Below are 24,597 nucleotides of genomic sequence, written 5' to 3' on the forward strand. Positions count from 1 at the left end.
GCCGATCCCATCACCCCGATCCCATTACAGCTGATGCTATAACAGCCGATCCCATCACCCCGATCCCGTTACCCCGATCCCATTACGCCGCTCCTCGCGGCCAGTCCCAGGTCCCACCCATGTCCCCGCGCTGTCCCCGGGCCATGGCGGCGGTCCCGGTGGCCCCGGGGCCGTCCCCGGTGCTGGGCCGGTTCCTGGCCCCGGCCGCGCTCTCCTTGGCCGCGCTCCTCCTCCTCCTCCTGCTGGCCTTCCTCCCGCCCGGCCCGAGCCGGCGGCGCCCCGCAGGTCAGTGCTCCGGTGGGCAGAGGGGACGCGCCAGGAACGGTCCCGGGACTGGCACCAGTAACACCCGCGGACCGGGACCGGCGCTGAACCGGAGCCGGGAGAGGCAGCGGCAGGGAACGGGGACTGGGACCAGTAAGGAAAGCAGGGCAGATCCCACCGGGAACAGCGACCCAGACCAGTGACAGCCCCGCATCGGGACCAGCGATGAACTGGAACCGGTCAGGGAGAGGTACTGGAATCAGCAGGGAAAGGGGACTGGCACCAGTAACATCCCCAGACTGGGGTCGGCAGGGAGCTGGAACCGGGAGAGGCACCGGCTGGGAACAGGGACTGGCACCAGTAATGCCCCTGCACTGGGGCCACCAGTCAGCCAGAACTGGGAGAGGCAGGGAACGGGGACTGGGACCAGTAAGGAAAGCAGTCTGGAACCAGTGAGGAGTGCAGAGCAAGTCCCACAGGGAACACAGACAGGGGCTGGTAAGGACAGACTGGAACCAGTAAGGAGGATAAACTGGCACCAGTAAGGAGGGCTGCTCAGTAACCACAGGGAATGCAGACTGGGACCAGTAAAGACAGACTGGGACCACTAAGGACAGACTGCCACCAGTAAAGAACAGAGACTGGGACCAGTAAGAAGGACAGAGCAGCTACCAGAGAGAATATGTACTGGGTCCAGTAAAGACAAACTGGGACCAGTAAGGAGAGACCGGCGCCACCAAGGACAGCCTGGCCCCAGCAGGGAATAGAGACTGGGACCAGTAACGAGGAGTCCCAGTAAGGAGTCCCCCGGCGCCCCCCCGGGCGGGAGTGTCCCGGCGGTGGCAGCGGGGCTGTCCCCGTGTCGCCGTCCCCGTGTCCCTCCCCGAGCCGTGCCACTCTGCGCTGGCAGCGCCACCCGGAGGGACAGAGCCGCCCTTCCCGCCTTGGGATTTGCCCGAATTTCCAGATTTTTTCCAGGCAGGAAAATGCCCCCGAGCCCCGCGGGACCCCAGCACGCCGAGACCCTGGGGGTCGGCAAAGCCATCGCCGTCCTCACCTCCGGGGGGGACGCGCAGGGTAAGAGGGCCCCAAAGCCCCCGGGATCCAAAACCCTGCCCGAAATCCCTAGAAATCGCCCTGAATTTCCCCTGCGCCAAAACTCCCCAAATCCCGAGACCCCGAAATCCCTGGGATCCATAAAAACCTCTGCCCCAAATCTCTCCTGCAATTCCCCCCAAATCCATAAAAAGCCCCCCCCAAGTCCCTGAAACCGCTCCTGTGGAGGTGAAAATTTTGATCCCACAGGATTTTGATCCCACAGCCGTCGGGGTTTTCCTGGATTGAGGTTCTGGGAATGACCTTGGATTTTGGGGTGGGGGGAGTTTTTGCAATGGCGGAGGGGAACAACGGTGACAAAATTCGGGCAGGGGACCCCAAGCAGACACTGGTGACTCTTTGGCATCTGGCCAAAATAATCAGGCCTGCCCAAAATTCAAAGAATTCATCCCCAGATTTGGGATTTTTCCGGGGGGGGTCTCCAGGATTGGGGGGAGCAGGCAGACATAGGGGGGTGCTAGGCCATGGGGCCCCCCCCGGAGTGTCCCCTCCCCCCCCCCGTGTTTGTCACCCATGTCAGGCGCTGCCACCAAAGGTCACCGGGGCAAAAATAACCCAGGCGGTGGCAGCTGCGAGGGGGCAGACAGGGGGGCACGGGGGGGACGGATTGGGGGTGTCCGCTGGTGGGTGACAGTGGCAGCGACGTGACAGGGGCTCGGCTCTGGGGACGTCTCCGGGGGTGACAGAATGACCGTGGTGTCCCGCAGGGATGAACGCGGCCGTGCGCGCCGTGGTGCGCGTGGGGATCTACACCGGGGCCAGGGTGTTCTTCGTGTGTGAGGTCAGTGTCAGCCCCGATCCCAAAATTCCACAGCCCCACTCCAAAATTTGGGAAAAGGTGTCATTTAACCACTGTCCACTCTGTCCCCCACCCAGGGCTACCAGGGGCTGGTGGACGGTGGTGACCACATCAGGGAGGCCACGTGGGAGAGCGTGTCCATGATGCTGCAGCTGGTGAGGGACACGGACAGGGACAGGGGGACACAGACAGGGGGACAATGGGGGATCCCCTCCTGGGCTGGGGGGGCACTGGGTGTGGTCCTCACTGGTCCCAGTTTGTCCCTCACTGGTTCCAGTCTCAGCCTGGGCTCGGCAGAAAAAGACCCAAAACCAGAGGTGAGATGGGGGAGGAAGGGAAGGGTGGACACGGACGGACACGGGGATGGGATGGGTGGATGGACACAGGGACGGACAGCCAGCCCCATGGCCACCCACGCTGTCCCCAGGGCGGCACGGTGATCGGCAGCGCGCGCTGCCAGGATTTCCGCGCGCGCGAGGGGCGGCTCCGCGCCGCGCGGAACTTGGTCAAGCGCGGCATCACCAACCTGTGCGTGATCGGCGGCGACGGCAGCCTCACCGGCGCCGACACCTTCCGCGCCGAGTGGGGTGGGCTCCTGGCAGAGCTGCTCAAAACCGGTACGGGAGCCCGAAACCACCCTGGGGTGAGGGAGAGGGGCAGAGGGAAAGGGTTGGGGTCAAAAGAGAAAGGTTTGGATTCATAAGCACACAAAAATTTGGGTTTTCGCACACAAACATGTGGGGTTCTTCCCTAATTATGGAAGTTTTAGGACACCTTTGCTCCCCAAGGGGACATTTTGGAGAAGGAAGACAGAACAGGGGGTGTGGAAAGGTTTGGTTTCTAATCAGGATGTGAAACTCGAAAATTGGGGTTTTTTTCCCCAATTATGGAGGTTTGGGGCACTGTTGAAGATGTTTTAAGGGGGGACACTGAGGGAAAAGAGGGTGTGGCACTCAAAAATTTGGGGTTTTCCCCCAAAACAGATATTTGTGGCACTGCTTCCCCCTAAGGGGACATTTTGGGGGGGTCCCACATCAGGAAAGGAAGGTGTGGGAAGGTTTATAATTCCAAAAGAGTTTTGGTTCCAAAATCAAGGTGTCCTACACAAAAACATGGGGTTTTGTCACCCAAAGCTGAGTGTTTTCCCCCCAAACAATCCCTTCGACACCTCTACCCGCCGAGCGCCCACCTGAGGATGACGTCTCCCTCCTGCCCACCCCCTCCCCAGGTGGCATCACGGCAGAGGAGGCGCAGCGCTCGAGCCACCTGAACATCGTGGGCATGGTGGGCTCCATCGACAACGACTTCTGTGGCACCGACATGACCATCGGCACCGACTCGGCGCTGCACCGCATCATAGAGATCGTGGACGCCATCACCACCACGGCGCAGAGGTGACAAGGACGCCCCTGTTGTTCCCAACCCCCCCGGTGGTCCCGCTTCGGTTCGGTGACGCTTTCTTGTCCCCGCAGCCACCAGAGGACTTTTGTGCTGGAGGTGATGGGGCGGCACTGCGGGTACGTCCGGGTGGTACCTGGGAGGGGTTCTTGTCACCCCAAAAATTGGGGGAAGTGGCTCAAAAGCAGTTTTTGGCCCCATTTCAGGTACCTGGCACTGATCACAGCCCTGGCCTGTGGCGCCGATTGGGTTTTCATCCCTGAGTCACCTCCTGAGGATGACTGGGAGGAGCACCTCTGCAGGAGGCTGGCTGAGGTGGGAGAGAGGGATGGACACAGGGGTGGACACAGACAGGGAGGGATGGACACAGGGATGGATGGATGGATGGATGGATGGATGGATGGATGGATGGATGATCTCCCCCCACCTCTGTTGCCACCCCATGATCCCCCCAGACCCGTGATGGCGGCTCCAGGCTCAACATCATCATCGTGGCTGAGGGTGCCATCGACAAGCACGGCAAGGCCATCACCTCAGATGACATCAAATCTGTGAGTGGGGACAGGGGGACATGGGGGACATCCCCCTTTTCCCCCTCCCTTTTTGGAGCCATTCCTGAAACTCTCCTGTGTCCCTGCAGCTGGTGGTGAAACGTCTGGGGTACGACACCAGGGTGACCATCCTGGGCCATGTCCAGCGTGGGGGGACCCCCTCAGCCTTCGACCGCATCCTGGTGGGTACCTCCTTCCTCACCCCAGTCCCAAACGAGGGGACCTGGAGGTGACTGACAGCCCCCTTGGGAGGTGACACCCCCGTGTCCCCTCAGGCCAGCAGGATGGGTGTGGAGGCCGTGATGGCGCTGCTGGAGGGGACACCGGACACACCGGCCTGCGTGGTCAGTCTGTCCGGCAACCAGGCCGTGCGCCTGCCCCTCATGGAGTGTGTCCAGGTGGTGAGTGGGGATGGGGGGACACTGGGAGTGGCCCCAGACCCAGTCCAGGGATGGTTCCCACACCTGAGATGTCCCCAAACCCTCCAGGGAATGTCCCCAAGCCTGTCCCAGGGATGGATCCCACCCAAGGACACCCCAAAACCTCCCCGGACACCCCATTCCACCCTAATCCCATCCAAAACACTCTAACCATACCCTGATCCCATCCCAGGACACATTCATCCCACCCATAAAACCCCAATCCCCACCTCAGTCCCACCGCAGGACACCTCAATCCCACCCCAGGGACATATCCCACCCCAATCCCCCTCTGTGCCCCCAGACCAAGGACGTCACCACAGCCATGAACGAGGGACGCTTTGAGGACGCGGTGAAGCTGCGGGGCCGGTGGGTGGCATCTCCATGTCCCTGTCCCTGCAACCTCAATGTCCTCAAAATGTCTCAAAAACCTCAACTTCCCCAATTTTTAGGAGCTTTCAGAACAACTGGAATGTCTACAAGCTGCTGGCTCACATCCGCCCGCCTGCCACCAAGGTAGGGGGCACTGGGGAGGGCACGGGGAGGGGCCTGACCCGGGACACCCCAATTCCATCCCGGGACACCCCAGGCACGGATACCACCCCTATCCCAATCCAACCCAAATCCCACCTGGGACACCCCAGGCATGGATACCACCCCTATCCCATCCCAATCCAACCCCAATCCCACCCGGGACACCCCAATCCCCATGTCCCTGACCCCAGAGCGGGTACACGGTGGCCGTGATGAACGTGGGCGCTCCGGCCGCGGGGATGAACGCGGCCGTGCGGGCGACCGTGAGGATCGGCCTCATCCATGGCCACCGGATGCTCGCGGTGCACGACGGCTTCGAGGGGCTGGCCTTTGGGATGGTGAGAGTCCAGAGGGGAACGGGGTGGGGAAAGGGTGAGGGAAGGGTCTGGAATGTGGAGATTCCAGAGGAGAAGGGGTTTGGGATGGTGAGATTCCTACAGGGAATGGCGTTTGGGATGGATTTGAGGGTCCGGCATTTGGGATGGTGAGGGTCCTATGGGGGAAAGGAGCTGGGATGGGGAGATCCCTATGGGATAAAGGGGTGGCCAGGGCACGATGGATTTGAAGGGCTGCATTTTGAGATTGTGAAATTCCTATAGGGAAAAGGGTGAGAAAAGGGGGTGGGAAGCGCAGCATGGTTTTGAGGGACTGGAGATGGGTTTGAAGGGTTGGGTTTTGGAATGGGGAGATCCCAGTGCAAAAAGAGTCTGGGAATAGAGGTGGGGAAGTGCAGGATGGATTTGAGGGGTTGGATTTTGGGATGGGGAGATCCCTGTGGGACAAGGGTGCAAGAAAAGGGCCTGGGCAGGGGCAGCTGTGGCACTGCAGGGATGGAGATTCCTCAGGAATTCCTCAGGATGGGGGTGTTTAACCCCTGTCCAAACCCCAGCCCTGCTGTGAGTCTGATCTGCTGCTGTCCCCAAGCCAGGGGACATTGTGTGACCTCCAGAGAGGGCTGAGGGGACAGTGTGGCCCCAGTGTCACTCTGATAGGGCCAAGGGGAGCCAGCCAGTGTGACCCCAGGTCCTTCTCCCACCCCACTAAATCTGTTTCACCCCCCAGGTGGAGGAGATCGGCTGGAATACTGTGGGCAGCTGGACAGGACTGGGAGGATCCAAACTGGGCACCAAGAGGTGACTCCCTGCTCTGTGTGGGGTCATTTGGGGTCTCTCTGGGGTCCCCCTCTGGTCAGGCTCATCCAGAGGAGTTTCCCCTTCCCAGGACTCTGCCCAAGAAATATTTTGAGGAGATCAGTGCCAACATCAGCAAATTTGGGATTCATGGTCTTGTCATCATCGGTGGCTTTGAGGTCAGTGGGGTGTGGGCAGGTGAGGGCAGCGGGGTGTGGTCAGAGCATGGCTGGGGCATGGTCAGGGTGGGGTCAGTGTCCCCTTGCTATCCCCCAGGCATTTCACAGGCAGCCTGGAGCTGGTGGAGGGCCAGGTCTGGTCAGTGTTCCCACTGTTCCTCTCCTCTCTGCATTGTCTCCTGATGTCCCCATTGTCCCTCAGGCATTCACGGGTGGCCTGGAGATGGTGGAGGGCCGGGCACGCTTCGAAGAGCTCTGCATCCCCCTGTGCATCGTGCCCGCCACTGTCTCCAACAACGTCCCCGGCTCCGACTTCAGCATCGGCGCCGACACCGCCCTCAACACCATCACCACCGTGAGACCCCAGATACCTCCCCAAAATCCCCCCTATCCCAAACACCATCATCACTGTCAGACCCCAAATCCCCAACACCATCACCACAGTGAGATCCCAAATTCTGTATCCCATACCTGTCCTGATCCCAAACACCATCACCACAGTCAGATCCCAAATTCTGTATCCCATACCTGTCCTGATCCCAAACACCATCACCACAGTGAGATCCCAAATTCTGTATCCCATACCTGTCCTGATCCCAAACACCATCACCACAGTGAGATCCCAAATTCTGTATCCCATATCCGTCCTGATCCCAGACACCATCACCACAGTGAGATCCCAAATTCTGTATCCCATATCCGTCCTGATACCAACCCACAGTGAGATCCCAGTGAAGTCCCAAATTCCTCTGATCCCAAAGCACTTCTCCCACCACTATCCCCACTCTGAGACCTGATGGAAATCCCCCAAGTCCCCTGACTTTAAACCACTTTTCCTGACCCCAAATCCCCCATTTCATGTGACCTGATCAAGCAGTCTGCAGTGGGCACCCCAAATTCCCTGACCTAAATCACAACCTCAAATCCCCTGGCCCTAAATCTCTTTTCCTGACCCCAAATCCTGTCCCCACTGCAGACGTGTGACCTCATCAAGCAGTCGGCTGCAGGCACCAAGCGCCGCGTGTTCATCATCGAGACCATGGGCGGCTTCTGTGGCTACCTGGCCACCATGGCTGGGCTGGCAGCCGGCGCCGATGCCGCCTACATCTTCGAGGAGCCCTTCAGCAGCCGTGACCTGCAGGTGGGACAGTCCTGTCCCCTGTCCCCACTGTCACCAGGGTGGTGTGGAATGAGGTTTCCATTCCTGACTCCACTCCTGACCCCATTCCCAACCCCAAAGGCCAACGTGGACCACCTGACGGAGAAGATGAAGACCACGGTGAAGAGGGGGCTTGTGCTCAGGTGGGCCCTGGCTTTGGGAGGGACCTCACGTCACGCCCGTGGGGATTGGGTTTGGGATCAGGGGAACTGGGCTCTCACTGTGGTGATGGGTTAGAAATGGAAGATTCAGAGTCTTGTCATGGTGCTGCTGTTTGGGATCAGTGGAATTGTTTGGGATGGGGTGAACTGTGGGATTTGGGCCTGATCCTGTCCCTGCTGTAGGAATGAGCGCTGCAATGAGAACTACACCACAGATTTCATCTACAACCTCTACTCTGAGGAGGGCAAAGGGGTTTTTGACTGCCGGAAAAATGTCCTGGGGCACATGCAGCAGGTGGGAATGGGGTGAGGGTTTGGGAATTCCCGAACAAGATCAGTGTTCAGGGGATTTCCCTGGGAATGGGATCAGGATTTGGGGGATTTCACTGGCTCATCCTGGATTCTCCTGGGGCAGGGAGGCAGCCCCACCCCCTTTGACCGTAATTTCGGCACCAAGATGGGCGCCAAGGCCGTGGCCTGGATCACCGGGAAGATCAAGGAATGCTCCCGGCATGGTGGGTGCTGCTGGATGGGGGATTCCAAAAGGACCCCAGAGTGACCCCACATTCCCAAACCATTCCCAAAAGGCCCTCCAGCAGATTCTGGGGGGTGTTCCCCACTCCTGGATGATCCCAAACATCCCTATCCTCTTCTCCCATGTTTCTGGAAGGTCCAAATATTCCCAACCTACCCTCCCACAGGTTTTTCACCTTCGGAGCATCCCAAAGCTTCCCAACCCCTGCTCCAGGAGGATCCCAAACATTCCCAAATTCTCCTCCCAGGTGTTCTCCCATCCCTGAAGATTCCCAACCATTCCCACCCTTCCCCCCATGTCCCTGGAGGACCCCAGGTATTCCCAACTCGCCTCCAGGAGGTTCCCAAACGTTCCCATGTTCCTCCCAGGCCGGATCTTTGCCAACACGGCTGACTCGGCGTGCCTGCTGGGGATGCGCAAGCGCAGCCTGGTGTTCCAGCCCATCGCTGAGCTGCGCCAGCAGACGGATTTCGAGTGCGTGTCCCTCCCTGTCCCTCCCTTCCCCACCCCGGGAAAGTGGGATAAAGCCGGGGATCCCTCCCCAGGGATGTCCCCAGCCTGTCCCTGTCTCCTCAGGCACCGCATCCCCAAGGAGCAGTGGTGGCTGAGGCTGCGGCCCATCCTCAAAATCCTGGCCAAGTACAACATCGAGCTGGACACGTCAGAGACGGCGCACCTGGAGCACCTGACCCGCAAGGTCCTGGTCCCCGAGGCCACCCTGTGACAGGGACAGCGGCCACTTGCCAGCCTGAGGAACCCCAAAAATCCCCTTTTCCCTCAGCAGCCTGTGGCTTTTGGGGCAATTTATGGGATTTTGAGAAGCGGTCCCCAAGAGATGTCATGATAAATTGAGGATGGATGGTGGAGGTAGAGGTTTTTAGGGTTAGAAGTCACAAAATGGAGATGTTTCAATAAATTCAGTGCTTGTCAAAGTGCTCCAGGTCTCTGTGAATCCATGGAAAGGCAAACCTAGACCCCACTGACACCAAATCCCTCCTGATCCTCAGGATTTCCCTGCGCAGCATAACAGAGAGGGATAAAAGAGGTAGAATTTGAGCTTTCATCCCCAGGTTCATCCCACAAAATAAAAACAACAGGTTTTAGCTGCTTGGTTTCACCTTGGAGAGCTGCTCTTCCATTGCATCCCAAAAAAAACCTCAAACCAACACCAAAGGGTGAATTCCTGGTGGGAAACCTCAGGAAGAGATTGAAGAGATGGGAGAGAAGCCCTCAGCTCCACATGGAGCTCTCTGGAGAAGATTTCTTTCACCCACAAGAATTCCAGCCCTGCAAAATTTTGATTTTTGAGCAGGTTTCACTCTTGATGCAACATAAAATTATGGATAAACAGGGAGAACTTCACTCTCCATGCTGGAGAAACACGTGGATCTTTGATTTTCAGCCAACACATCCTACAGGATTACTCTGCACCCCAACCCACCATTTCTTGCCTTGGCTCCTTCCTGAGAGACTTTTCCTTTAATACCTTCTTTTCGGAAGGCAAAAAAACACAAAAAAAGGGGAAAACCAGATTAATCCAACAGCTGGGATATAATTTGCCATCAGAGGGATATTGTTCATGGCAGGAGAGTAAAAGAGGGGGGGACAGGGAGAGAAGCAGAGAGAACAGAGAGGAGGAAACGGAGGGAGCATGAGAGGACAGGGAGGAATGGAGGGGACAGGGGGATGAAAGGGAGGCAGTGTGAGGTGCCAGCAGGGTCCGGGGTGGCCGAGGGGAACAAAAACCACGGAGAGGAACCTGGGAGGTCACAAAGTGAGCGGCGGGCGATCCAGGGGAAGGGCAGGTGTCCCTCCCTCAGGTGAGCAGCAGCAGGTACTCCTTGAGGCAGGCGGGCAGCGGCAGCTGCTGCACGGCCTGGGGCAGGAAGCGCAGGCCGAGCGAGCGGCGCACGGCGTAGCGCGACAGTGCCTGCAGCGTGCCCGGCGCCGAGCACAGCAGCGTCAGCCGCTGGCACAGCTGCGGGTCCCGGGCCACCTCCCAGGGCAGGCTCCCGTTCTTGCGCAGCTCAAAGTGTCCCGTGGCTCTGTGCAGCAAATCCAGGCAGGAATCCTCCCGCTCCGTGCCCAGGCCCCGCACCAGCAGCGCCACCAGGCGCGAGATGGGGCTCTGGCCCTTCAGGTTGACCACGCGCACCTCGGCGCCGAAGTCCAGCAGGACGCTGACGCTCTCCAGGTTGCCCTTCATGGCCGCCCAGCTCAGGGGGGTGTCGTTGTTGTAGTCCAAGGCGTTGACCAGGGCGCCGTTGGCCAGCAGGGCCCGCACGCACTCGGCGTTGTTCTTGAAGGCCGCCCAGTGCAGCGGCGTGTCCTTGTTGCCGTCCAGGGCGTTGGGGTTGGCTCCGTACTCCAATAAAATCTCCACGCAGGTTTCATCTTTTTCTGCTGCGTAGTGAAGGGCTGTACGGTTGTAGCCATCCAGGGCATTCACCTGGGGGAGAAAAAAACGGTTTGGGGGTCGGCTGGATCCTGCAGCAAGGGAAGAGTCAAAGGTCCCAAATTCCAAATGCAGGGAAAAATCAGGAAGGGTTTTAGCCCAGTAGCCAGGGGAAAGTGGGGTAAAAAATCCAGCAAATTTAGGGTTTAATTCTTCCTTCCCAGCCTCCTGAAATCTCAGCGCAAAAATTTAGGTTTCAATCCTACCTCCTCCCCTTCCCAAAACCTCAGTGCAAACATATAGGTTTTAATCCTCCTTCCTCACCCTCCCCAACAGCTCAGCACAAAAATTTAGGTTTCAATTCTTCCTCCGCTCCCAAAATCTCAGCCCAAGAATCCAAGGACAAGGAACCTACCCCTGGTGCCACTTTGTGAGGGGATACAAGCCCATGGAATATCCTGGGCTACAAAGATCACCAAATCCAAGCCCTGGCCCTGCAGAGGACACTAAAAAAAATCCCCCCACTATGCTGGGAGCATTGTCCAAACCCCAGCCCCTGGAGCTTCTGCCCCATGACACTCTGGGGAAGGAACTTTTTCCCAAAATCCAACTTAAACACATCAGCTCTAACCCCAGCTGTTTATCAGCTCCTCCCGTCTTCCCTGCCTCTTATTTTGGCATTTTCCACTTGTTTTCAGTTTTTCCAAAGCTTTACCTCAGCTCCTTTTTGCAGCAGCAGCTCCACGCAGTCGGCATCAGCCACCATGCAGGCACAGTGCAGGGGTTTGAGGGTGCCGTGCAGGCAGTTCACATCGGCGCCCTGGGGAGCAGAGGAACCCCCCGTCAGGAACTCCCCCCTTTCCATCCCTTCAGAAAGGGATAAATCACATAAATCCCCACCCTTTCCCTGCCCTTCCCATCCCTTCAAGAAAGGCTTAATTAAGAGAAAACCAGTGTAAGAATGTTGTAAGAATGCTCCCAGTCTTAATCCTGGCTCCTTTCACCAATTCACCGGCACCAAACGGTGCCCGGAGACCCCCGGAGACCCCCCCGGCCCCGAGGGTCCAGAGGGTGGAAGGAAAAGCCTAGAGTCTCTAAACCAACCAGAGATGCCCTGATCTTCCCCTCTTGGGAGCTGAAAACCTCTCCAGACTCCCCACGGAGGCTCCGCAGGGAGCGGGACAGGTGGGGACAGCTCAGCAGCGCCCATCAGAGGGACCCGGAGTCCTGGGGGTGCCAGCGCTCAGGAGCACACATCATCACGGGATATGATTATATGCAGGTGCTTTTATTGAGAGCTCTGGGAAACAGGGGTACAGACCCAAATCTGACTCCAACATGGCTTTCGAGCTGAACGTATTTTATATTCTATGGTTATATAACTTACATATTAATTATTAAACTTATATTGTTCTATTGTATACATTGACTTTATTCAAGCATGAGTTTCTCGTGATCTTTCTTAGGCCCCTGACCAGTTTCTCATTATTATTCTTACGATTAAACAGTAATTATATTTAATTACTAAACAATCATCACATCTAACAATTTTGTCATTTATCATCTACTAGCTACACAGGTGCAGTTCTAGCAAAGTACAAGGCCTACAGGTACCCAGGGTATTATTTTTTACAGGGCCTACTAAACTTAATTTTCCTTTTAACCCTAAATCCCCATGACTTTAAAACACTTTTATTATCAGGGGGACTCCAGCAGGCCGGCCCGGCCGAGGAAGGGGCTGGGATGTCCCGGCCACGGGGCCTCACCCGGCCGATGAGATCCTCCACGTTGTCCCGAGGGAAGGAGCGGATGGCGGCGATGGTGCGGATGAGGCGCTCGGACAGCGAGTACTTGCTCTGAATGCTCTGCATGATGTACCACATGGCGCGGGCCGCGCCGCGGCATCCCCGGCCGGCCCCGCCGAGCGCCGCGGCGGGGAGGGAGCGGCCCGGGCCGGACCGAGCCGAGCCGCAGGAGAGTCCGGAGGTGGGCCGCGGCTGCTCCGGAGGAATCCGGGGCGGTTCCGGGGCGGTTCCGGGGGGCCCGAGCCGCTCCCGGAGCGCTCCGGGATCAGCGGCGGCCCCGGCAGAACGCGGAAACGCCGCTAACCAGAAGTGACGTCACGCCAGATGCCCCGCCCGCCCTCCTCGCCACAAATCCGGCTCCGGCGCCCCCGCTGGTCCCGCCCCCTCTGTTTATTTCCGCCAATCCGCAGCACCGGCCGCCCTTAAGCCGCGCCCCCTACGGGATTTCCACCAATCCGCGCTTTCCTGAGCTCACGAAGGCCCTCCCTCTCCTCCACAGACGCCCCCCGATTTCCCCCCGCATCCCGCTTCCCCTAGGCCACGCCCACACCGAGCCACCAACCAATAGGGATGCAGCACCGCAACCGCGAAACGAACGGGGGCGGGGCGGCGCTGTGGAGGCCACACAAATGGACCCAAAATGGCCCCAAAATTGGCATTCTTTTAATTCCTTTTTAGCTTCTTCTGCCTCCAGCCAACTCCAAGGAAGGTCCGGAACTCCTGTCCAGGAGCCTCGGATCCCGTCAGAGGTCCTTGTTTGTCCTTTATGGCCGTGGGTTGAGATCCCACTGGGAGCGCCCGCCCCTCGCCAGCCGCAGAGCAGAGCCCTATGTAAAGGAGAATAGTCCTGGCTACCGCATTTTGGGGAGTGGCTACTGAATTCTGGGGCGGTTTGGAGGGGAGGGGTGGCCTCTGAATTTCGGGAATAGCTACTGCATTTGGAGGTTTTATCTTGATTTAGGAGGAAAAGGGATGGGACAAGGGAGGGGCACCGAGGAGGGGATGGAGCTGGGGTCCTCCCAGTGCTCCCAGTATTACCCAACCCCTTCCCAGTAACCCAAACACCCCCTCCCAGTGCTCCCAGGAGCCCAGATTCTCTCCCATTAACCACCTGCCCCTTCCAGTCCCTCCCAGTAACCCCCTCCCAGTGCCCCCAAGTCCCGCCTTGGCCTCCCTATATCCCCTCCCAGTCTCTCCCTGCTTATCCCAGTCCCCCCAGATTCCGCTCTCCGTGTCTCCTGGTTTATCCCAGTCCCCTGCCAGTTCCTCCCAGTGTCCCCAGTACCTGTCCCTCGCTTGTCCCAGCCAGGGGGGTTACTAGGAGGGAAAAGGGGTGTTAGAGGTTTTTGAGGTCATCCCGTAGACCGGGGTCAGCACTGAGGGGCTTCTCTGTGAGGGCTTGGGGTCCTGCAGGGGGTTTGGGGAGCTCTGGGCTCCTTCCGTGGGGGTTTGGGGTCCCTAAGGGAAGATATCAGGAGATATCAGGGGTTTGGGATCACACCATGGGGGTTTGAGGCCCTATATGAGCTTTTAGGGTTCCTCCTCAGAGATAAGGAAAGGGAGTGGGGCTTGGAGCTGAAGGGCGGGGCTTGGGGCATTATTTTGGGGTAAATCCTGTAGGATTTGGGGTCGCTCACCCATGCCTGAGGCCAGAGGGGTCCCTGAATTTCTGTAGGCTATGCCAACCTGTGGGGGAGAGCAAACCATTATGGGAACCCCCCTGATTTGTGGTGGCCCCCATCTGGGGTGAGATGTCACCTGCCATCCTAGGGTGCTGCGGGACTGAGGGGGCTCCAGTGGGGCCAAGCGGCTGCAAAAGAGAGGTGGGAGGTTTGGGGGACCCCCCTGTGCAACTGAGGGACCCCCATCCCAATTTAGGATGCCCTCCCCCCCTTACCTGACCACTTGACTGCTGAGCTGCCGGCGGGGCTGGGGGGTCACTGGAAAGAAGATGGAAAATTTGGGAGGACCCCTATGAGCAAGGAGAGGATGGGGAGGTGTTTTAGGGTGTGGAAGACCCCCTTAAAAATTTGGGGGGCACTTACCTGACTGTGTGGGGGAGGGACGGGGGGTGCTGCTGCGGCTGCTCCAGAGCCAGGCTGGGGAGAGCTGTGAGATTTGGAGAGCAGTTTTGTGTGTGGGGGGGAAGTTTAGGGGGACAGTTTTGGGGGTGAGGGAAGGGGCAGGGGGGCTTTGGGGACAGTTTGGAGGCCAGGGAAGGGGCAGAGGGATTTTGGGGGCCACCTGCATGCGGCGCAGCTCCTCATTCTCCCGGCGAAGTGACTCCAGCTCCCTGGGAAGGGGGAGGATTTAATGGAGGATGGGAATTCCCCTAATTTGGGGTGGGGGTCCCTCCATAGGGAAGCTGAGGGGGGCAGAGCAAAGGGGTGGAAGCTCACCAAGATGGCAGAACATGCTGTCACCAGTGTGGCAGCCAAGGGGGGGTAAACCCTCCCAAAAAAATGGCCAGAAGGATGAGGACTCTCATCAAGATGTTGACCAAGGAGTGCTGCATCACCCATATGCTCAGAGGAGCCCAATATGGAGGTGTGAACCCCTTACCATGGCATCCCCCTCACCTCGTCCTCTCCCTCAGCTCCTCTCTGGCCTTCTCCATCTCTGCCTGCGCCCGCCGAGCTTTGTCCTGGTGCAAGTCCAGCAGAATCTGTGCCTGTGCTGTCTGGAACCGCCACACCTGGGGGACATGGGTCACCCCGTTGTACCCCCTGAGCGTGTGGGGCTGGGGACAGTGGTGGAAGCTCACCACCTGTGTCCTCCTCACCTGCGTGATGTGGGCAAGGTGCTTGAGGGCGGTGGCCACCGGGTTCTTGAAGAAAACCTTGTCCTGTGGGCGCATCTGTTGGGCATGGGGGAGTCAAAAGGATGGGAAGAAGGTTGGGAAACAGGACGGGAAAAGGGTGGGAAGGGAATCTGGGGCACAACATGGCAGACACCGGCCTGTTCGGACACGGGCAGGTAGCGGCAGGCAGTGCCACAGACTGGGCAGGGACCTGTAGGAGGGGGAGAAAAAAGTGAGAAAATGAGGGAAAAAGATGTCTAAAAGTCTCCAAAATGTTGTTCCTTGAGGGAAATGGACCATTGCCCCTCATTTTAGGGTTTTAAATTTAGGCAGGATCCTCCATTTCCACAATGCTAAGGGTGTACATTGAGGGAAGATCATCCTTTTTCCATCATTTGAAAGACAAAAATTGAGGAGAAACACTCTTTCCCCGATATTTTAGGGGTTTATATTGAGGGCTGAGCCCTCAATTATTTATTTGCTTGAGTTGAGGTGACCCCTCCTTTCCCTCTCATTTTAGGGGCTAAATTGAAGGAAACTCCCCCTTTCTCAGCATTTTAAGGGTTTAAATTGGGGGTTTTCCTCAACTTTACCTGTGCTCCCACAGCCCTCGCACAGGATGTGGCTGCAGTTGGTGATGGCGAACTGGGTGCCATCCTGGCGGAAGCAGCGGCTGCAGTGGAACCAGTCCATGGCGGGGCCGGGGTGAGGAGCCGCCTCTGAGGCCTCCACACCTGAGAGCCTGCGAGAGAAGGAGGGGGAAAGGTGAAGGGAAAAGATGAAAGGGTGGGGGGAAAAAAGGGTGAGAGAAAAAAGGGATGGAAATGTGAGGGGGAAAGGGTCAGAAGTGTGAGGGGAAAAGGGCTGGGAAGCGTGAGGGGAAAAACGGCGGGAAATGTGAAGGATGAAAGGGCGGGAAAGTTGAGGCGGAGGAAGGGCAGTAAAAGAGAAAGGGGGGGAAATTGAGGGGAAAAAGCAGCAGGAAAGGTGAGACGAAAAAAAAGGGTGGGAAATGTGAGGGGGAAAAAACAGCAGGAAAGGTGAGAGAAAAAAGGGTGGGAAATGTGAGGGAGAAAAGGGCGGAAAGGTGATGGAGGGAAATGGTGGGGGAAAAGGAGAGAAAAAGAGAAAGAAAGGGGAGCGATGAAAAAAATGAGAAATGTGAGGGAGAAAAGGGCCACCTGGATGGGGACTGGGAAACCAGGATTGGGACATCAGGATGGGGACAGCGACATCTGGACCTGTAGGGGCAGATGGGGATGGGGATAAGGATACCAAGATGGAGACATTGGTGGGACCAGAGTTTTGAGGTGGTGCAGGGGGAGCACCCCAAAGCCCCGATCCTACTATTCCATGCTCCCAGAAGCACTAAATCCTGCTAAATATTTGGCTGTGTTGTGTAATTCCAACAATTTTTAACTGGGGATATGGGGGGCAGGAAAAGCACGCCCAGAACATTGGGGGAGGGCCTCAGGATCTGGAGGGTGCAGGAGGCACCCCAGAACTGCAATCCTACCAGCACCCGATCCCAAAATTCCTCCATGCCACTGTTGAACCCTCTGGCCTCGCTGGGCAATTCCAACAATTTTTAATTCTAGGTATGGGGTGTGGGGGACGACGGACAGACAGAAATGCATTCCCAGGCACTCTTGAGGGAGAATCTGGGGGGCACAGGGGACACCCCAAAACCCCGAACCCACTACCCCCCAATCTCTCTATCGGGATCCTGTGATCCATCATTGTGTAATTCCAACCGTTTTTTATTCCCAGGGGCTGGGGCAGGAAACGCCCGAATAAAACCCTCTGGAGGGGGATGTCATTCAGGGATTTGGGGTGCGCAAGGGACACCCCGAAGCCCCGATCCCGCTGTTCCCGGAATCCCTGGATGCCGCTGCCGAGCCCTCCGCCCTGGTTGCGTAATTCCAACCATTTTTAATTCCCGGGGGGACAGGAAACGCGTCGCTGCCGTTACACAAAGCAGGAAGAGGGGAGGGAGAAGTCTGGGGGGTGCCCTGTCCTTAGTCCCCCCAAACCCACCCTGCCCATCCCCCCCAGATCCATCTCCCGCTTGGAAAATACCCCCCCTTCCAAAAATAACAAAACCCAACAATTCGGGCAATTCGCACAATCCCCCCCCACTCAAAACCGGGCGGCTCGGGGGTGTCCCTGCTGGGGCTCGCCCTTTTTCCCCCTCTTGGGGCTCCCCTCGCCCAAATTCCCGTTTTTCCAAGGTTTCCCCCCCACTTTTCCCAGCGTTTTCCCCCCGCTTTTTTTCCAGCGGCGCATCCGGCGGGGAATGGGATGACGGGACCTTCCTGTTCCCGGCCCCGCGCCCGCCCCGCGCCCGGGGGACACCCCCGCCACGAGCCCCCCGCAGCCCCGAGCCCGACGGGACCCCCGGAGCCTCCCCCGGCGCCCTCCGGAACGCCCCCGGCCCCTCCCGCGCCGCGGAGCCGCCGAGGTGAGTCCGGGGGCGCGGGGACAGGGAAACGCCGTTTTTGGGGGGGAAGGTAAGGGGAAAGAGCGGAGACAGCCCCCTCCAAAAAACTGGGGAGATCCTCCACCCCGCCTCCAATTTGAGATACCCCGATGTTGGATTTGGGATGAGGGAGGCAATGGCGGAGCCGTTTTGGGGCTGGAAATGAGGGAAAAAGGAGAGTGGGAACCCTCCCACAAAAAAACTGGGAGGACACCCCCCCCCCCCCCCCAATTTAAGATACCCCGAGCTTGGATTTGGGATGGGGAGGCGATGGCGGAGGGGTGGCAAAAGATTTGGGGCGGGGGCGATGTGGATGAACGGCGGGTTTCGGGGATGGAAAGGGGAGGGAAGAGAACGGGGACCCCCTCCCCAAAAAATAAATCTGGGAGATCCCCCCTCGTCCGACTGGAGATTCCAGGGGATAAAGGGGAACGATGGATTGGAGGCGAGGGGGTGTGGTGGGGCGATGGAAATGAGACGCCGTTTATAGGGTTGGAAAAGATGGAAGGAGAGTGGGGAACACTCCTGCCCCCACAAATTTAGGAGATCCCTCTCCGATTGGGGATATCCCCGGTCTTGGATTTGGGGAGGGGGAGGTGATGGCAGGAGGCAGTGGAAGGGGAGGGGGGAGGTGCTGTTTTTAGGTTTGGAAAAGAGGGGAAAAGGAGAGTAGGGACCCCTCACAAAAATCTGGGAGGCCCCTTCTGCAGTTGTGGGTAACCTCCGTCTTGGATTTGGGGTGGGAGGGGAGATGGATTTGGGCCTGGGAGGAGTGATCAGGCGCTGGTTTTGGGGGGCAGAAGGGGGGGGAATGAGAGTGGGGACCCCCTCCAAAAAATTTGTGAGACTCCCCCAAAAAATTTGGGTTACCTCCATGTTGGATTTGAAGTGGGGGGACTGTGGATAAGCCATTTTGGAAGGAGGGGCAAGAGAGTGGGAACCACTCAAAAAAACCTTAGAGTCCCTCCCAGTATTCGATTTGGAGTGGGGGGTGAATTTTGGGGAAGGTTCCTGGGGCTTTGTTGTTCTTTTGTGCCCCCTTCCCAAAATTAAAGGGAGGGGAGCAAACCTGGGGGGACTGGGAGTAATTTGGAGGCACCCTGGGTGATCTGGGGGGTCCCGGGTGATTTTGAGGGGCGCTGACCCCCTGAGACCCTCAAAGAGCAGATGGGGGGAATTGGGGAGTATAGGGTGATTGGGGGAACAGGGATATTTGAGGGGGCACTGAGGGATTTGGGATCACATGGAGGAGTTTGAGGTTACACTGAGGGATTTGAGGAGGGGACATGAAGAGATTTGGGGTGACACAGAGAGATTTTGGGGGAACAGATGGGCTGGGGGGCAGAGAGATTTTTGGGGGGCTGAAACTTAGGAGGACATGAGGGGATTTGGGATCACCCTGAAGGATTTGGGGGGGTAACACAGAAGGATTTGGGTGGGGTACATGGAAATTGAGGGGGTCACATGGAGGATTTTAGAGTCACCCTGAGAAATTTGGGGGGTGCAGCAGGAGCCAGGATGCAAACAGTCCTTTGGAATGGGGGCTGGCTGTGGGTTTCTGCTGCACAGAGGGGTCCTGGGGTGTTTTGGGGTGCTCAGGGCCCTCCTTGACGCTGCAGTCCCCACAGGAGCCCTCATGGAGCAGGACGAGCCAGACGTGGTGGAGCTGCAGGACTCGGATGAGGGGGACGTGGTCCGGAGGGTCTTCATTGGTGAGGGGGGACCCCAAAAGTGGATGAGGGGGTTGGGGGGCTCCAGGTAACCCAGAAAGGCAGTAGAGGAAACTTGGGGGGCTCCAGACACCCCAAGAAGGGGATGCAGGCAAATCTGGGGGGACTCCAGACACACCTAGAAGGGGGTAAAGGCATTTGGGATGGGGTTCAAGGCACTTCTGGGGGTCTCCAGACACCATTGGAGGGGGTTAGAGGCATTTCAGGGGGTCTTAAAACACTGTTGAGGGGGTTCCAGATCCCCCAAGAAAGGGAATAGGGAATTTTGGGGGCCTTCAGGTACTTTTGGGGGGCTCCAGGCACTCCAGGAGAGGGCACAGCCTCCTTTTCGGGCACAGTGAGCATTTGGGGAGGGGATCCAGTCCCTTTTTGGGTCACAATGAACATTTGGGTCAGGGGCTCAATAAATATTTGAGGAGAAGGCCCTGCCCGTTTTTGGGTCACAACAACCATTTGGGGAGGGGTCCCAGCCCCTTTTGGGTCACAGCAAATATTTTGAGGAGGCTCCAGGCAAACTGGGGAGGCTCCAGGCACCCTTTTAGTGCACAATGAGCATTTGGGGAGGGGGCCCAGCCCATTTTAGGAATAAAATAAACATTTATGTCAGGGTCCCAGCCCCTTTTAGGGTCACAGCAAACATTTGGTGTGGAGGTCCAGCCCCTTCTGTGCTCTCACCCCCAGCCGATGACGGCATCGTGAGCGACGGCGAGGCCGAGGTGCTGCCGCACGAGATCATCCGCACGGTGATCCCGCACGGCCCCCTGTGCCCCCCGCCGCCCCGCGGGACCCCCGCCCCGGCCCCGGGGGGCTCCGAGGAGGGCGGGGGGCGGCGGGGCGCGGGCCGCCAGCGCCCCTTCATCTGCAACGAGTGCGGCAAGAGCTTCAGCCACTGGTCCAAGCTGCTGCGGCACCAGCGCACACACACGGGCGAGCGGCCCAGCACCTGCGGCGAGTGTGGCAAGAGCTTCTCGCAGAACTCGCACCTGGTGCAGCACCGCCGCACCCACACCGGGGAGAAGCCGTACAGGTGCGGCCACTGCGGCAAGAGCTTCTCCTGGAGCTCCAACCTCATCCAGCACCAGCGCATTCACACCGGGGAGCGCCCGTACGGCTGCGCTGAGTGCGGCAAGAGCTTCACGCAGAGCAAGAACCTCATCAAGCACCAGCGCACCCACGCCGGGCCAGGGGCAGCGCGGCCGCGGCGCTGCGCCCACCCTGCAGGTGCCCCAAGGGCGCTGAAGGGGCCTCGGGCGGGGGGCGAGGGCGAGGGGCCCGCGGGGGCCTCGGGCGGCTGCGGGCAGGAGCCGCTGATCTGCGTGGAGTGCGGGGAGAGCTTTGCCCGGAGCGCCGCGCTCAGGAGGCACCGCCGGGGACACCGTCCACTCTTCGTGCCCTGAGGGACAGTGGCAGCGGGACATGGGGACATGGGGCACTGCCCTTCGCACCCTGAGGGGACACTGGAGAGGGCACAGGGACAGTGGGGCACTGTGCTCACACTGCCAGGGCACCACCTGCTCTTTGTGTCCTGAGGGGCAGGAGGACAGTGGCACTGGAACATGGGGACATGGGGCACCACCCGCTCTTTGTGTCCTGAGGGGCAGGGGGACAGTGGCACTGGGACATGGGGACACGATAGTTGGGGCACTGGCCACTCTTCATGCCCTGAGGGGACACCGCGGTGGGGACACAAGGACAGTTGAACAATGTTCTGGCAGCGTCTGCTCTTGGTGACGCGGGGACACACAGTGGGCCACTCTGGTGGAGGACACGGGGACTGTACCACAGACTGGAGACACAGGGATTGTTTCAGTGGCAGGATGTGGTGCTAGAGCTGGGGTCACACGAGTTATGCCACAGGTGAGGGGACATGGTGACACCCAGCTGGGGGGACACAGTGCGGGGAACCTGGACTGGGACAAAGACAGCACACGGTGACACTCAGGGTGACACAGAGCTGATGTCCCCAAGCCCACCTGTGCCCCGTGTCACCCTTGGTGCTGTTCCCCATCAGTGCCACATCCCAGAGCTGTAAATAGGGGAAGGGGGGAGGGACATGAGGGTGGGACCCTGGGGGAGGGAGGAGGTGACACCAGGACCCCTTGTGGAGTGGGGTGGGGGCACAGATGGGGCTGGACTCTGAATAAAGTTGTGTTTTGGGGGGACCTGGTCATTGGTTTTACAGGTTGCAAAAATGGGGTGGGGGGGAAGTTCTCCAAGGGAGGGGGTAGGCACAACCCCAGGAGAGAGACCAGAAACCCCTTGGGGAGGGCAAAAAGCCCCCATGTGGGGGAGTTTGGGGGGCTCAGGGATTTGGAGGGTCCCGGGTCAGTCCCTGCAAAGCCTTAAAGGACAGGGGGAGTGACAGAGGAAATTTGTGGGTCAAAAAAGAGGTCTCAAAACTTGGAAGGGATTGCAGGAAGGTCCCAAATTAGGAGGAGGTCGAGGAGACCCCAAAACTGGGAAGGGCTCCCATTTAAGTGGGGAGGGGGATTGGGGGACACCAAATTCTGTGGGTGCAGCTGTGGCAGAGCCTTCCCCCCCCCCCCCCACCCCCAATACCCCAAGTTCTTCCTCTCAAAACCCCTCAAAAACCCCCAGATCCCACTCAGAGCTGTCTCTCCTTTATTCCAGGGACTGGTACAAAATGGGGAAGTGTTGGGATTTCAGGGGGGCTGCACCCCCAATCCCCCAACAAGATTTTTGGGGTGGGGGGCTATGCCTTGGCACAGCCCGGGAGCCCTGCGGCACCATCAGTGGCTGCAGCTTCTGCGTCATCTCCAGCGTGGCCAGGGGGAAACGTGGGGGGCAAGGGGGCTGCAAAGTGGGGACGAGGCAGGGGACAAGGAGGGAACTCGGAGGGGACCCTCCTAAAATTGTGAATGGCGCAGGATTTCTCCAGAACAAAGCTGCCAGCAGTTTGGACTCAGTTTGCCCTTGGAGTGCCAGAGCCCTCCTCGGAGCAGACATCGAGACACGGCAGGAGGTGAGTTTTGTTTTGCACAGAAAAGGGCTGGAATTGGTGTCCGGGGCCTGTGGCCCTGAGTGGGAACCACCAGCAGAAATTCAGAACAGTGCAGGATATGCCCCAGACCTGAGCGGCCACCACCTCGAACTTGTGCTGCCCTGATAGACCCAAGGGAGCCCTACAAACTGACATCAGGAACCTGGACTGCTGAGTTTTCTTTCCCAGGGAAAATGGCCAAAGGATGTGCCCAGGGGCCCCTGGCCCTGGGCTGGGCCCTGACTGCAAAGAATCCTTATATCGAAGGATGCAACCCAGACCGAAGTTGTCCCCACCTCAAACTTGTGCTGTCCTGATAGACCCAAGGGAGCCCTACAAACTGACATCAGGAACCTGGACTGCTGAGTTTTCTTTCCCAGGGAAAATGGAAAAAGGATGTGCCCAGGGGCCCCTGGCCCTGACTGCAAAGAATCCTTATATCGAAGGATGGAGCCCAGACCGAAGTTGTCCCCACCTCAAACTTGTGCTGCCCTGATAGACCCAAGGGAGCCCTACAAACTGACATCAGGAACCTGGACTGCTGAGTTTTCTTTCCCAGGGAAAATGGAAAAATGATGTGCCCAGGGTCCCCCGGCCCTGGGCTCGGCCTGACTGCAAAGAATCCTTATATCGAAGGATGGACCCGAGACCGAAGTTGTCCCCACCTCAAACTTGTGCTGCCCTGATAGACCCAAGGGAGCCCTACAAACTGACATCAGGAACCTGGACTGCTGAGTTTTCTTTCCCAAGGAAAATGGAAAAAGGATGTGCCCAGGGGCTCCTGGCCCTGGACTGGGGCCTGACTGCAAAGAATTCTTATATCGAAGGATGGACTCCACACCGAAGGTGTCCTCACCTCAAACTTGAGCTGCCCTGAGAGACCCAAGGGAGCCCTACAAACTGACATCAGGAACCTGGACTGCTGAGTTTTCTTTCCCAGGGAAAATGGCCAAAGGATGTGCCCAGGGGTCCCTGGCCCTGGGCTGGGCCTGACTGCAAAGAATCATTATATCGAAGGATTGAGCCCAGACCGAAGTTGTCCCCACCTCAAATTTGTGCTGGCCGGATAGATCCAAGGGAGCCCTACAAACTGACATCAGGAATCTGAGCTGCTGAGTTTTCTTTCCCAGGGGAAATGGAAAAAGGATGTGCCCAGGGGCCCCTGGCCCTGACTGCAAAAAATCCTTATATCGAAGGATGGACCCGAGACCAAAGTTGTCCCCACCTCAAATTTGTGCTGGCCTGATAGACCCAAGGGAGCCCTACAAACTGACATCAGTAACCTGGACTGCTGAGTTTTCTTTCCCAGGGAAAATGGAAAAAGGATGTGTCCAGGGGCCCCTGGCCCTGACTGCAAGGAATCCTTATATCGAAGGATGGAGCCCAGACCGAAGTTGTCCCCACCTCAAACTTGTGATGCCCTGATAGAGCCAAGGGAGTCCTACAAACTGACATCAGGAACCTGGACTGCTGAGTTTTCTTTCCCAGGGAAAATGGAAAAAGGATGTGCCCAGGGGCCCCCGGCTCTGGGCTGGGCCTGACTGGAAAGAATCCTTATATGGAAGGATGCAACCCACACCGAAGTTGTCCTCACCTCAAACTTGTGCTGCCCTGATACACCCAAGGGAGCCCTACAAACTGACATCAGGAACCTGGACTGCTGAGTTTTCTTTCCCAGGGGAAATGGAAAAAGGATGTGCCCAGGGGTCCCTGGCCCTGGGCTGGGCCTGACTGTAAAGAATCCTTATATCGAAGGATGGAGCCCAGACTGAAGTTGTCCCCACCTCAAACTTGTGCTGCCCTGATAGACCCAAGGGAGCCCTACAAACTGACATCAGGAACCTGGACTGCTGAGTTTTCTTTCCCAGGGGAAATGGAAAAAGGATGTGCCCAGGGTCCCCCGGCCCTGGGCTGGGGCCTGACTGCAAAGAATCCTAATATCGAAGGATGGACCCGAGACCGAAGTTGTCCCCACCTCAAACTTGTGCTGCCCTGATAGAGCCAAGGGAGCCCTACAAACTGACATCAGGAACCTGGACTGCTGAGTTTTCTTTCCCAGGGAAAATGGCCAAAGGATGTGCACAGGGGCCCCTGGCCCTGGGCTGGGCCTGACTGCAAGGAATCCTTATATCGAAGGATTGA

At 58.1% G+C, this 24,597-nt stretch overlaps 4 protein-coding genes across 6 annotated transcripts; 2 read left to right on the forward strand and 2 right to left on the reverse strand.

Moving 5' to 3' along the window:
- Positions 1 to 1,107: 1,107 nt before the first annotated feature.
- On the forward strand, positions 1,108 to 9,181 carry PFKM (phosphofructokinase, muscle). Its single transcript, XM_021548546.4, has 22 exons — positions 1,108 to 1,341; positions 2,088 to 2,161; positions 2,257 to 2,334; positions 2,607 to 2,796; positions 3,408 to 3,573; positions 3,652 to 3,696; positions 3,784 to 3,892; positions 4,033 to 4,128; positions 4,218 to 4,310; positions 4,404 to 4,529; positions 4,852 to 4,916; positions 5,000 to 5,063; positions 5,273 to 5,419; positions 6,144 to 6,214; positions 6,303 to 6,390; positions 6,593 to 6,745; positions 7,367 to 7,531; positions 7,631 to 7,692; positions 7,894 to 8,005; positions 8,126 to 8,225; positions 8,614 to 8,719; positions 8,822 to 9,181. The coding sequence occupies exons 1-22, from the start codon at positions 1,251 to 1,253 to the stop codon at positions 8,967 to 8,969; spliced, it is 2,349 nt and encodes a 782-aa protein (XP_021404221.1). The 5' UTR covers positions 1,108 to 1,250; the 3' UTR covers positions 8,970 to 9,181.
- Positions 9,182 to 9,614: 433 nt separating this feature from the next.
- ASB8 (ankyrin repeat and SOCS box containing 8) lies at positions 9,615 to 12,750 on the reverse strand. Its single transcript, XM_021548544.4, has 3 exons — positions 12,407 to 12,750; positions 11,356 to 11,460; positions 9,615 to 10,694 (listed from the first exon to the last, which is right to left on the reverse strand). Exons 1-3 carry the CDS (start codon positions 12,521 to 12,523, stop codon positions 10,062 to 10,064), a joined length of 855 nt encoding a protein of 284 aa, XP_021404219.1. The 5' UTR covers positions 12,524 to 12,750; the 3' UTR covers positions 9,615 to 10,061.
- Positions 12,751 to 13,086: 336 nt separating this feature from the next.
- Positions 13,087 to 17,638, reverse strand: RNF212B (ring finger protein 212B). The gene is made up of 13 exons (XM_031507239.3): positions 17,557 to 17,638; positions 16,427 to 16,486; positions 15,839 to 15,987; positions 15,404 to 15,456; positions 15,228 to 15,302; positions 15,025 to 15,140; positions 14,690 to 14,738; positions 14,491 to 14,554; positions 14,343 to 14,385; positions 14,204 to 14,255; positions 14,083 to 14,131; positions 13,731 to 13,762; positions 13,087 to 13,272 (listed from the first exon to the last, which is right to left on the reverse strand). Exons 3-13 carry the CDS (start codon positions 15,936 to 15,938, stop codon positions 13,210 to 13,212), a joined length of 696 nt encoding a protein of 231 aa, XP_031363099.1. The 5' UTR covers positions 15,939 to 15,987; positions 16,427 to 16,486; positions 17,557 to 17,638; the 3' UTR covers positions 13,087 to 13,209.
- LOC110480540 (uncharacterized) lies at positions 15,880 to 20,995 on the forward strand. Of its 3 annotated transcripts, XM_085563017.1 has the most exons (5): positions 15,880 to 16,010; positions 17,016 to 17,161; positions 17,524 to 17,706; positions 19,344 to 19,436; positions 20,136 to 20,995. In XM_085563017.1, the coding sequence occupies exons 2-5, from the start codon at positions 17,059 to 17,061 to the stop codon at positions 20,849 to 20,851; spliced, it is 1,095 nt and encodes a 364-aa protein (XP_085419143.1). In that variant the 5' UTR covers positions 15,880 to 16,010; positions 17,016 to 17,058; the 3' UTR covers positions 20,852 to 20,995. The 3 variants fall into 3 exon arrangements, with proteins under 3 accessions (XP_085419143.1, XP_085419142.1, XP_085419144.1); XM_085563016.1 differs by lacking the exon at positions 15,880 to 16,010 and having other exon boundaries at positions 16,913 to 17,161; XM_085563018.1 differs by lacking the exon at positions 15,880 to 16,010 and having other exon boundaries at positions 16,915 to 17,161; positions 19,353 to 19,436.
- The last annotated feature ends 3,602 nt before the right edge of the window (positions 20,996 to 24,597 follow it).

Source organism: Lonchura striata, chromosome 29 (genome assembly GCF_050655825.1).
Source record: "Lonchura striata isolate lonStrDom1 chromosome 29, ASM5065582v1, whole genome shotgun sequence".
In the NCBI taxonomy this organism is placed as follows: Eukaryota; Metazoa; Chordata; class Aves; order Passeriformes; family Estrildidae; genus Lonchura; species Lonchura striata.

Coding starts and splice junctions, on each gene's coding strand:
- PFKM (XM_021548546.4), top strand. CDS start 1,251: ATGCCCCCGAGCCCCGCGGGACCCCAGCACGCCGAGACCCTGGGGGTC. Junction 4,129..4,217: donor CCTCAGATGACATCAAATCT/GTGAGTGGGGAC, acceptor GTGTCCCTGCAG/CTGGTGGTGAAACGTCTGGG. Junction 6,215..6,302: donor TCCAAACTGGGCACCAAGAG/GTGACTCCCTGC, acceptor TCCCCTTCCCAG/GACTCTGCCCAAGAAATATT.
- ASB8 (XM_021548544.4), bottom strand. CDS start 12,523: ATGTGGTACATCATGCAGAGCATTCAGAGCAAGTACTCGCTGTCCGAG. Junction 11,461..12,406: donor TGGAGGATCTCATCGGCCGG/GTGAGGCCCCGT, acceptor TCTGCTCCCCAG/GGCGCCGATGTGAACTGCCT. Junction 10,695..11,355: donor TGCTGCAAAAAGGAGCTGAG/GTAAAGCTTTGG, acceptor TTTCTCCCCCAG/GTGAATGCCCTGGATGGCTA.
- LOC110480540 (XM_085563017.1), top strand. CDS start 17,059: ATGTCATTCAGGGATTTGGGGTGCGCAAGGGACACCCCGAAGCCCCGA. Junction 17,162..17,523: donor GAGCCCTCCGCCCTGGTTGC/GTAATTCCAACC, acceptor CTTTTTTTCCAG/CGGCGCATCCGGCGGGGAAT. Junction 19,437..20,135: donor GGTCCGGAGGGTCTTCATTG/GTGAGGGGGGAC, acceptor TCTCACCCCCAG/CCGATGACGGCATCGTGAGC.
- RNF212B (XM_031507239.3), bottom strand. CDS start 15,938: ATGGACTGGTTCCACTGCAGCCGCTGCTTCCGCCAGGATGGCACCCAG. Junction 15,303..15,403: donor ACCTGCCCGTGTCCGAACAG/GCCGGTGTCTGC, acceptor CATGCCCAACAG/ATGCGCCCACAGGACAAGGT. Junction 14,386..14,490: donor TCCCTCCCCCACACAGTCAG/GTAAGTGCCCCC, acceptor TCTTCTTTCCAG/TGACCCCCCAGCCCCGCCGG.